At 43.8% G+C, this 12,293-nt stretch overlaps 1 protein-coding gene across 1 annotated transcript in view; it reads right to left on the bottom strand.

Moving 5' to 3' along the window:
* The window catches only part of LOC142830946 (cholinephosphotransferase 1-like), a 24,737-nt gene extending 18,227 nt beyond the window's left edge, over window positions 1–6,510 (bottom strand). The window contains exons 1-2 of the mRNA XM_075939136.1: window positions 6,059–6,510; window positions 2,376–2,523 (exon numbers count right to left, since the gene is read on the bottom strand). Of these exons, the coding sequence (XP_075795251.1) occupies window positions 2,376–2,523; window positions 6,059–6,301 (391 nt within the window). The 5' untranslated portion in view covers window positions 6,302–6,510. The remainder of the gene's footprint in view (window positions 1–2,375; window positions 2,524–6,058) is intronic.
* Window positions 6,511–12,293: the final 5,783 nt, after the last annotated feature.

Below are 12,293 nucleotides of genomic sequence, written 5' to 3' on the forward strand. Positions count from 1 at the left end.
ACTACCTGCAATTTTAAAGACAAATACTAGGCAAAGCTTGATTGCAATAGTATTAATAGTACAGGGACTTGCAAGACAGCATTTCCCAGACTTGAAGCTGAGCCCCCTTCAGGAAAATGAAACTTATGGTACCCTTTGAAGCCCAGAATGTGGGAGACTTTTCCATCTTAAATTTATACATTTTCAGCACCACCCTTTTCACCCAGGCATGCCCATATTTTGGGTAACATTGTTATACAATAGTAAGAGGTACAAATTATTATACAAAAAGGTTTTACATTTTATAATTTTTCCCAAGGTTTATTTAAAAACAAAACACACACATCACACCATCAGCAAGTGCAGACCAAATATAGGGAATCTCATTTCAAAATCTTGAGAGAATTGGAATACTGTGAAAACGGGAAGAAAATGAAGTTTTGAGTAACCTTAAATAACATCATGCATGGCTAAGCACTCATTGTAGTGCTCCTTGCCTCATTAGGTTTAGATCAGGGTTTCTCAACCTGTGAGTTGACACCCAAAACTGGGACATTGGAAAGTTGTAAAGGGTCACACGAGTGGCAACTCCAGTCTTGCAAGTTTGTCTGGGCTGGCTCCCTGCTCAGTCTATTGAGTATGGGGTTACAGTGCCACTCGGGTTTGGATCAGCTGCTTTTCCATCATGACAATGTAAAGGCAGTCAGCTTAAATAAGAGCAAGGGGCACTATGACCCTTTGCACCAGATCATGCCATTCACATAAATTTGGCCCACCTGGTTCCTCTGAGGGAGAGGAGCCAAACCTGAGCAGCATTGCAACCCTGGAGGTGACAATGCCCAAAATAGGGAGACAAGCTCAGACAGCCAATTACAACTATGGATGTAAACTCCCATTTAGTTAGTTAACTGGTTAATAGTTATGTTTAACTGGTTAATTGCTTAAACTGGGATGGGCAGAGCGCCATTCCAGCCTGCTTGGGCTGAAGCAGCTCCCCCCATTAACAGCATTGCACAGCAAGCCTGGTCCCCCCCACCATGGGCAGGGGCTGCTCCAGCCTGGCCAGGCCAGTATGCCCCTCCCCCACAGTGTGGCCCACTCCCAACCCCCATGGCAAGCAGGGCTACTGTGGCCAGGCTGGAGTTCTCTCTCTCCGGTGGTGTGACAGGCTGCTCCAGCCCACAGGTTAATCATAATTGGTAAGGGTGATGCTTACCGGTTAACCATTCAAATCTCTACTTATAACCAAAGCTGCAGGAGCTGTCACTGCAGGGAAGGAGGAGGAGCTCTGCAAATCCCAATTCCCATACCCCCAGAACCAGGGCTCAATTCCCAGATCTGTACTACACAAACCCTGAGGCTTATTTAGTGGGTCAAATATCTGTCAACGTATTCAACAGAAGAAATGAAGGCTCTGAAACACTTTATTGAAAAGGTACATACAAAACAAATATATACAGTTCAATTCTAACGTGATGCTAAATTGTCAAGATGAATCACAGTTTGTAGTACAAACAACAAGAAAAGCGTGCTATTAATTTCAGGTAGTAAGAATAGTCAGTTAAGAACTGAGACTCGGACAGCAATTCAGAAAAGCATCAACTTCAGGAGACAAAGGCACAATAACTTGCTTCCATTAAAAAAAAAAAAAAAACCACATCATGCAACCATGCAAACTTAATTCTAGCCCATCATTTTTTATTTCCTTCTTAAAAAGGAAATGAAACTTTTTCTAAATAGAAAAATTGAGTCATATCAACATAATCAGAAACTATGAAAGGAAAAGTAAATATTTAAAAATTCTTAGAACTATTATAATCAAGTCAGGAGAGATTTAATTCCTTATAGTTACTTATATAAGTCAGTCATCTTGAATTTAGTGGAAAGGTATACCGTAGACACTAATTATTAAAAAAGTGCAAATAATGGTAAGCCTACTGCATAGAGATACTGCTCTACTCTCTGAGGAAATCTTTGTATGTACTGTATTGCTTACAAAAAGTAATCAGAATTAATAGGGGGAGCACACCATACTCTCAATGTATGCATGCAAAAGCTAGATAACATGTATTTGTGTGCGTCTCAGGCCACTTCTAAATAGTTTTGCACTCTCTGGGTTAAAGTAAGTAATAACCACCTAGCTCTGATACAGCACTTTTTATCACTGGATCTCAAAAGAACTTTACAAAGTCAGTAGCCTTATTTCCATTTTACAGATGGAAAACAGAGACACCCCCCCCAACACGCAAAGTGACTTATCCATAGAGACCCAGGAGGCCAGAAATAGAATCCAGGATGTCCAAGTCCCAGTCCAGTTTTTATCCATTAGGCCAAGACTGTACCTTACTAGGATTTAGTTTTTTCTGTGGGTTTTAAAAATGAAGAAATTAAGTTACCTGTGGAAATACAGTCACAACCATGGTCAAAAAGTTCTCCCAAGGGGGAACTGCTATTTGTTCTTCTGGCTTGTTTCCCATCAATAGCATCAAGGGACTGGTAAACAAAGAGTCCTAAGGCACACAAGAGGAATACCCAAAATGGTGCCTGAAACAGATGCACAAACATCAATAGTCAGTTCCAGAATACTTACTATTACCCAAAAAATCTATTTTACTACAGATTTTTCCTTTATGAAAAGCTTTCAAGGAAGTGCTGTGCTAAGTCACTATCATGAGAAGTTCACATTTTTCTTTCTTTTTTAGCTGTGTAAATTAGGGATGTAATAGTATAGCCGATTAACCGATAAGCAAAAACTTATAGGTTAATGCTATACATGGATTTCCCTCTCTTCCCCCTCCCTGCCACTAAATGTTTTAGCACAGTGTTTCTTGACTAGTGGTACCAGTACTCTTAGGGGTACCTGAAAGAAGTCTGGGGGGGGGGGGGTATCTCAACAAAACTGAAATTTGGAGAAAACTGAATTTTTGTTTTAAGTTTTACAGCACTTTATTATTTTTGTACTTTTTACACCCAAAAATTTCATCACCTGCCCAACCACGATTAAGTTGTTTACACAAATGTGTTAAAATGGTAGAAAAATTTGTGTGTGTCTGAAAACTGAAGGTACTGGGGGTACTTACAACTTTTTTTTTTTTTTTTTTAAAAGGGGAACTTTATATAAAAAAAGGGGAGGGGGATTGAGAAACATTGTTTTAGCAGACTGGCCAGCAGTCTGCTTCAGTCCTGGCTTGAGAGGGGTCTGGGACCTACCCCTGCTGTGACTGCATTTAAAGTGTATTAGGAGCTGGGTGGGCAGGTTTTGAATTTCCCGCGCTTCATTTGCATAATGGAAGTCGCCGCTTTTTCCCCCAAAATGGGGCTTTTTGGGAAAAAAAAATGGCAGTTTAGACAGGGTATTTTCGACAGAGGAGTACAGGATCTTTTGAAACTGGGCATTTCTGTCGAAAATGACCCATGTAAACTGCTGGGTTCCCCCCCCCCCCCCCAAAAAAAGCCCCGTTTTGAAAAAAAGCAGCGGCTGCCATTATGCAAATGAAGCACGGGAAATCTGTGTGGAAATTCAAATCCCGGCTTCATTTGCAATATCAACATGCCTAATTTACATCCCTTTATTGAAAAAAGGATGTAGTCTAGACAAGGCCTCACAATGTTAGAGAGGGAAACACGGTGTTGTAATACTCCTCACAATTAAAGTAGTCAAGACTCTCAATTTTAATGAGAAATTGCTTTGGGGGCCCACTTACATAGAGATGAGCTGTTGAAGTGTACTATGCTGTCGGACTGGCCATGATTTAATGATTCATAAAATTTAGCTGTCATTACTTAGAGAGACAAGGGGGATGAGGTATTTTGGAACAGACAACTACATTGGGTTAGTGCACTATAGTGCTATACACTAAAAATAGAAGTGTAGCCGTTGCAGATCCCCACTATGTACTTGGGGCTGTTAATCCCTCCCCCTGCTTGCACTGTCATGGCTACACTTCTATTTCTGGCATGCCAATTTGATCAGAGCTAGAGCAGTAGATCTTCCCAAGATGGAAATTACAGTCGCAACACAAATATAGCCTAAGTTACCAGAGTAACATTAGGCACTTTAAATGCCAGCAATTTCAGTCTATACTAGTGATGCAACCTTTGGGAATTTTTGGTGAGATTGGTGGGATATTGTGAGCAAACGACTGCTAGATGTTGCAGAAAGCCATGATTTTCACGTAATGCCATAACTCGAGGAGCTAAAATTTAAGCACACCAAATACTGTGATTCTCCAAATAAAATCCATGGCTGTGTCTAGACTGGCAAGTTTTTACACAAAAGCAGCTGTCTACACTGGCCGCTTGAATTTCCACAAAAACATCTCATGTAAGAAATCAGTGCTTCTTGCGGAAATACTATGCTGCTCCCGTTCGGGTAAAAGCCCTTTTGCGCAAAAGCTTAAAACTTTTCCGTTAAAAGCATTTGCGGAAAATCATGCCAGTCTAGACGTAGCCTATGAGAGCTGGCAATGCACATGACAAATTATTTTCTCTACAAATGTCAAAAACAGGCTTGCAATTCATCTCTGGAAAGGAGGTCTCCTCCATTGAATGAGTGAGCTTTGGAGTAGGTCAAAGTATTAGAAATCAAAATCAAAAGCAACTTCCCCACAGACCAAAGCACACCAACTCAATGTGGATCAGACACAAACCTAAAGACATATCTTAATTGCTATAATGATCAACACAACTTTAAAAATGCAAGGGTCAAAACACCTTATAATCTATGGACAAACACATTTCAGTCATCTGCCACACTGCATCTGACCTATCAGTCCTCAGCCTCATGACTGAATAGAAATACTGGATTTATGGTTTATTACAACTGTCTGTAACCCACTAACTCCCTCTTTTTTTCTTGTGACTGCAGAGGTGTTAGCAAACCATTCTATCTTGAATGACCCTTTATTATAAGTGGCAACTATGTATGCTAAAGCATCTGTTTTCCACCTGGCATATTGCTGTGATGATGGGAGTATCTATCCCAGACCTGAAGAACAACTCTGGGGGCTCAAAAGCTTGTCCAATAAAATCCAATAGAAGTTGGTCCAATAAAAGATATTACCTCACCTACTTTGTCTCTACTATCCTGGGATTGATACAGCTACTGCTACCCTGCACAGTACAAAGTCTGTTGGTTAGTATAACAATAGTTTGGTCTTTCCTGCGTAGACGTGGATCTTATTGAAAAAGAAAAGGGCCAAAAGCCAGCCACTATTTTCACAACACAGTTAGGATTTACTGTGTGCCCAGTCTTGATCAAAACACTGTCTTTAGAATCACAGCTACAGTTGTGTTTTTTACAGCATTTGTGGGTTTACCATTGGGATTACCATGGGAGCAGGTTCGCAATGTGTGTAGGAATCTGTTTTGCAATGAGTGCGCTGTGTGTTACACCTGGAGACTACAGTATGTGTTAGGGAGACAGGCTCTATTTGTGCGACTGATATTTACATAAGAGAAAAGGTTATACACCCTCTCACAAGGGGAATATACAATGCACACAAAACAGAAAAAAGAGGGTTGAGTGCTAGAGTTGCTGGGGGCGTTTCAGTCAAAGCAGGGACTGTGGGGGCAGGTCAGTAACAGCATAGATGGACTTAGTGATTACAGTGAGCAGAGATTGCAGTTGTTTACAAGGGAGCATATATTGGGGAGGAGGAGAACGTGTTTGTGTGGGGAAGTGGGACACGAAGCAGAGGGTGAGAGCGGGCTAGAGGTGGTTATAATTGGGATTACCACTGCGTGTGGTGGGGCATGGGTTGGCAGTTACTGTGGGCTAAAAGAGGCGACACGGTGGGGGAAACGGTGGGGTACTTTGGAGGAGCACTGTAGGTACGTGGAGTGGAGGCGTATCAGCCAGGGGGTGGGGCAGCCCGGGCACACAAGGGGGTGATTTCAGAGGGGTGCCAGTGCGGCTGGGAAGGGCTTAGGATGGGGGTGACGCCAGGCCAAGGGGACACGTACCGAGGTGACTGCGGGGGCGGGAGGGGAGCGAGGACACGGCCCGAGTTCGCCCGGGCAGGGGCCCCAGTGAGGCTGGAGGAAGCTGCTCGGGGCGCCGCTGGCGGGCGGGCGGTACCTGCTCGGTGGCGCTGGGGCAGTAGGCGATGAGCAGCAGCGTGGTGAGCAGGTTGAGCAGGAGGCCGCTCAGGGTGATGGTGTTGGGGGCCAGCCAGGCCGGGACCTGCTCCACCAGCCAGGCCCAGTAGAGCTGCAGCGGCGGCTCCAGCAGCGAGCGCCCGGACGCGCTGTAGCGATGCTGCTCCAGCCGCCTCAGCTGCGCCGCGCTCAGCGGCTTGGCCGGCGCCCACAGCCCGGCCATGGCAGCGGCTCGCTCGGCGCCTGGGCCTGGCCTGCTCCCGGGGCGCCGCCGCCGGGCCGCTCGGCGCAGGGCGGGGGCGGGCTCAGGCAGGGCGCAGCCGCCGCCCGGAGCCGCCACTATTTGACCTGCGGCCCTCGGGCCCTGAGCGGCCGCGCGTCCGCCCCGCCTGGGACCCAGCTCCTCCCTCTGCTGCCCCCTCGGGGAGCCGGGCAGCGCCTCTTCCCCGCGCCCCACAGGGGCCCGGCAGCTCCTCCCCCCACAGCGGGCAGGGCTGCTCACCTGCCCCACAAGGAGCTGGGCGGCTCCGCCCTCTGCGGTCTCCCGCATAGAGCTGGCAGTGGCAACAGCCTCCCCCCCTACACACACACCCCCGTTGTTCCACAAGCTGAGCCCAATAAGCTCCCCGTACTCCTCCTGGGTGTGTAACCACTTCTAGGTAGTGGTCTCCTGCCCGCAGAGCGCCTACCCCCTCAGTGACAACTAAATGGGGACAGGTCACCTGTGATCATCAGATCAGCTGCTGCACCCCACTCCCCCTCCCCGTCACAGCATGCCATGCTAAAACTTGTGGTCTCTGCAGTTCACATTTTCCAATATTAGGGAGACAACTTGTGCTGTACTTTAAAGTGGCATCCCTGTCTTTAGGTAAGTCTACACTGCATGGCTTTTTCGGGATGCCAAATAGCTACCCCGCATCTAAACAAGCCACCTGTTATTTCAAACTATTTTTGAAATAGTGCACCAGTTATTTCACCATCATGGTAAACCTAGTTGCACAAGGGATAAGGGATGGCTCAAAATAGCATGTTATTTCAAAATAAGATACACAATTGGCTAGCACAAAATTACATAGCTTATTTTGAGTTTAGGGTGCTGTTTAGACACATCTTGTGTCTCAGAGGGGTAGCCCTGTTAGTCTGTAACTTTAAAGAAACAAAGTAGTCCTGTAGCACCACAGGGCACATCTAAGCAGCAGGGCTAAATTCAAAATAATAATAAGATGAATGCGTAGCTTAAGTCAAAATAGCTTATTTCAACTTTTGGCATTGTCTACAGCGCAGTTATTTTGAGATCGCACACTCTTCCCCTGACTTCCCTTATTCTTTGTACAATGACAGTTCCGGGAGTCAAAGTAAGCAGTCCTCCAGCTCGAATTATTTCAACATTATTTCATCATTATTTCAGTAACAGCATAGATGGATTTAGTGATTACAGTGAACAGAGATTGAAGTTGTTTACAATGGAGCATATATTGGGGAGGAGGAGATTATCATATAATGAGGGTTACAGGAGTCCTCCAGCTTGGCATTGTTTCAACAATGTCAATTATTCCAAAATAACGCTGCTATGTAGACATGAGCAAAACCCATTTCATCAGATGAGCAGAGTAGAGAAAAAAAGAGGGGAGGGGAGTAAGCTCCCAATACCTAACAGAAAAAGAAGGCGCCCTCTCTTTGGTGTTTAATATACTGCAACCTATGTATGTTTAGGTGCTACTACTTCTTAGGACTTATGATATCTTAGCACATATTTGAAAGCACTTTACAAAGGAATGTAGGTATTATTATCCCCCTTTAACAGATGGGGAGTGAGACACAGAGGTGAAGGGCCTTGCTCATAGGCATGTAGCAGTTAAGTCACAGAACCAGGAATAGAATTCAGGTGTCAACTCCAAATCAAGTGCTACACTGTTTTAAAGAAATATTTGATCAACTAACAGTAAAAAGGATTGTACTTTGGTCTAAAGGTATAATTCTGTGCAGTTTGAGTTTTTTTTGTAACGCAAATAAAATGTGCAATGCTATCCCTTACAAATAATTTTTATTATGCATTTCCATTTGCGTTTATTTCCTTGAGACACAGGTGCTTGATTACTTTGTGTTCTCAGCCCTTCAAGAGCTGAAATCTCAGTGGTAATGTACCAGAAGTCAAAGCACCATGTTTGGTACATGGCACTGATTGCAGTATTCAGTACTGCGATGCATCTCTATGGAAATAACAGCTGATGGCAGAACTTCTGCTAGTGTCCATACATAAGCTTTTGTCTCTTTTCTAAGCTACTTCTTTACATCTATAAAGATAATTCCACTATATAAAATAAATGACCTTTCTGTGTGTATATAGTATGTAGCTAAATAGTGAAATACTAGAGAACCATACAATTATGAACACCATGGGAATGAAACAAATCTTGGTGCCAACTCTGCCCACATATCTACACCACAATACCATCACAGGACCTAACCAGATGAGCCACACCATCACTGGTTCATTCACATGCACATGTAACCAGTTAACTGGCACCTGGCCTGGCTGATGCAGTGGGGCTACTCTGGCCTGTCTGGGCTGGAGCAGCCCACTGCCTGTGGTGTGTTGTGGCAGACTGGATAACTGGTTAACCATATAGTTTAACCAGTTAACATTTTAAATGGGATTTTACATCCATTTTTATAACTCTGAACAAAACAGAATGATTGTTCTTTCAACTGACCATTGACTTAATAGAGCATAGAAACTTTCTATGCAGAAGAAAAATTCTTCATTTAACCATCTTAATTTAAATAAAATAAGCATAGAAAGTTTCCTTATCTTGTTGCAACTTTTTAAAATACCTTTCCTTTTTTTTAGTAGTTTACATTTCACATAGTACTGTACTCTATGGCTGTGTCTACACTGGCCACTTATTCTGGAAAATCTGCCACTTTTCCGGAATAACTTGCCAGCTGTCTACACTGGCCCCTTGAATTTCTGGAAAAGCACTGACGATCTACTGTAAATTCATCAGTGCTTTTCCGGAAAAACTATGCTGCTCCCATTCGGGCAAAAGTCCTTTTCCGGAAAACTGTTCTGGAAAAGGGCCAGAGTAGACAGCACAGATTTCTTTTCCGCAAAAAAGCCCCGATCGCGAAAATGACGATTGGGGCTTTTTTGTGGAAAAGCGCATCTACATTGGCATGGACGCTTTTCTGGAAAAAGTGCTTTTCCGGAAAAGCATCTTGCCAATGTAGACGCGTTTTTTCCGGAAATACTTATAACGGAAAACTGTTCCGTTTTAAGCATTTCCAGAAAAGGGTGCCAGTGTAGGCGTAGCCTATATGCTTTTTTGGAGAGTGGTTGGGGGGGGGGAGGGAATGTCTCTCCTGCTGTTTGATTGTGTACTTCTGATTCAAAGTGAAGGGTGTGGTTGATAACTCTTGTGTTTGTAATTTTTGAGATTCTACTGTAATATTATAAGCCTTCTTATTCACAGGTTGATAGTGTCTCCTCCTGTGTCTTGTCATCATGTTTTATCTGATTTGGAGGTTCTCAGACAATGGAATCTCAACAACTGCTGATCAATGAAGTAGCTACTTATTGTCTGTTTAAAACTGGCTGTTCATAAGGTATTGGTTTCTTATTATTATTTCTAGTTACCAAATTGCATTAGAAGATAGATACATTCAGTATCTTCCTAATGTTATTTTTTTCACATAAATCTTTGCAATTGTGTAACAGCCCTCTGGCAAGCAGAGCAAATAAGAGGAAGTTGTCAGTCTGATTGCCTATGAGAGGGGAGTTGATTTGCACTGTCATGAATAAGAGGGAGGCGCTTCGTAAGATAACTTCTGTAAATACACTGTAGTATACTGTGAAAAAGTTTGAGACTCCCTATGTTGTAATTTCCTCAGGGCAAAGGTCTGTCTTTTTAACTTCAACTCACAGTGCTTGCTGTTCAGAGGGACATTGTTGTATGAACAATAATATTGTCTGATCACCAGTTTATAGAAAGGATGCAGAAAAACTGGAAAGGATGATGAAAGAGATGGAATGCAAGCCATAGACGGGGGTGGGCAATAATTTTAGACTGGAGCCACTTCAGAAAATTTTAAAGTGGTCCCAGGCCACCCCAGAAGGGGCAGAGCTAGGACACTTCCTTGTTTTCCTGTCCACAGACCCTGATTGGTCTGTGGGTGGGGGAGCACCTGAAGTCTTTGCCCCTGCCCCCTCCAGAGAGAACCGCAAGCTGTTCTGAACAGCTGGTGGTTCCCTCTAAGCACCCACGCCTCTGGCGGTGGGAGGAGGCTTTGCATGCTCCCTCCTCCTGCCTCCAGGTCAATCTGGGTGGGGCAGCGTGTGAAGTCATTCCCCACCCTGCAGGGGAGCACTGCGCCTAGAGTCACCCATCAGCTGAGCAGCAGATGGTAGTTAACTCTAAGTGCCAAGCCCCTTCAGGGCGGGAGGAGACTTTGGGCATTCCCCCTCACCCCCAGGCCAATCAGGGCCTGGGGGTGAGGGGAGCATGCGAAGTCTCCTTCCATCCTAACCCCCATCCTGCAAGGACATTATTTAAAAAAAAAAAAAAAACCCACACAATGCAAGCGTCTACACAGCAATTCCATTATTTTGAAATAATTTCGAAACAACAGACAGCTTATTTTGGAATCTGTAAACCTCATTCCACGAGAAATAACACCTATTCTGAAATAACTATTTTGGAATAGCAGTAGTGTGGATGCTCCCCTGCTGCTATTTCGAAGTAGCTCCTCCCTGGGGCCATTCAGAGTAATTACTCCCCAGTGCCTCTCCTAGGGCTCTAAATCAAGGTCTCACGTTAACATTAGGGAAGCCAGCCTTGGACTAATTTTGAGGCTTCTCTGTAGTGCAGAAGTGCTTTTTCAAAATAAGATGTTTCAAACAAAAATTCCAAAATAGATTATTTCGAAATAAGCATGCTATGTAGACGTACCCTAAGCCTTCATTTTCATCTTGCATGATGAGGAAAGAAACTTGATAGCAGCATGGTTATGACTTACACATCTGATGTGTATAAGGAATTAGTGAATTAGGGAGGGACATGTTGAAATAATGAGAATTTTCACTGTTCCCATTAGAATTAAAAACTCTACAAATATAACATAGTACAGTAAAACTCCAACAGTCCAGCACCCAGTTGTCCGGCACTCCTGATAGTGCGGTATCAAAATGGCAAGCGCTCCTGATGGAAACTGGAACCACTCAGGTCAGCCGCTCTCACGTGGGTTACAGCAGGGAGGGGAAGTGTTTGGCTCTGGGGAAGGGGAAGGGAGCAGGGAGGGGGATTGGGATACGCACGGCATCCTGGCCAGCTGATTGAAAAGCTGGCCGCTCAGCCCACGTTCCCTGTGCCTGGATGGAGACGTGCGTTTGTATTGTCATCTCCGGGACCCAAGCATAAGGTTGGAGGAAGAGGGGGATTGGGTTGGGAGTATGCAGTGCCTCCTGACACTCCAGTATATCCGATAATTCGGTACTTCCTAGGTCCCAAAGGTGCCCGATTATCGGAAGTCTACTGTACATATCTGATGGTATACATTTCCCCCAACTTTTGTATGCCATTGTCATAGACTGTAAGCTCTTTGGTCAAAGATCATGTTTTCATAAGTGCTTATGCAACACCGTGCACCCCAGTCTGGCACTTCTGCAATGTGGAAAGTTAATGCCAAATTATAATATGGTGAGATAATGTATAACAAATCAAAAAACAGGATTTTGGTACATCTTAAACACTTCATGTTTATTGTACATTAAATAAAACACTTTAATTTCAGTTGAAAGAAACTTGATTGGTGGTGAGTCTTAAGAAATACAATCCTTTTGGGGAAGAAATATTCAACTGAAAAGACCATTAAATGCATGTGAATTAAACAGTTAACAGTAAAACCTTTTAAGTTCTTTTAAATTATGGTTAAATGAGTAAGATCCATTATCAAAAGAGGTATATATGTCAAGGCCCTACTGGATTGCCATTGGTTGATCACTCTACTTTCACTCGGACAAAAATATGTGTAGCACTAAAAAGTACAAAGTAGAAGATTGTCTTCTCATGCTTATTACACAGCTGCTTCTCCTCATTTAAAAAAACAAACAAACAAAACACAATGTCAAACAGAAAACAATGCTGAACATTACAGAATTTGTCCTGGCTTCAATTTCAACCCCAAAGCAATTCATGCGTGCATTTTCTTTTCAGCAG

Source organism: Pelodiscus sinensis, chromosome 1, assembly GCF_049634645.1.
Source record: "Pelodiscus sinensis isolate JC-2024 chromosome 1, ASM4963464v1, whole genome shotgun sequence".
Lineage (NCBI taxonomy): Eukaryota > Metazoa > Chordata > Testudines > Trionychidae > Pelodiscus > Pelodiscus sinensis.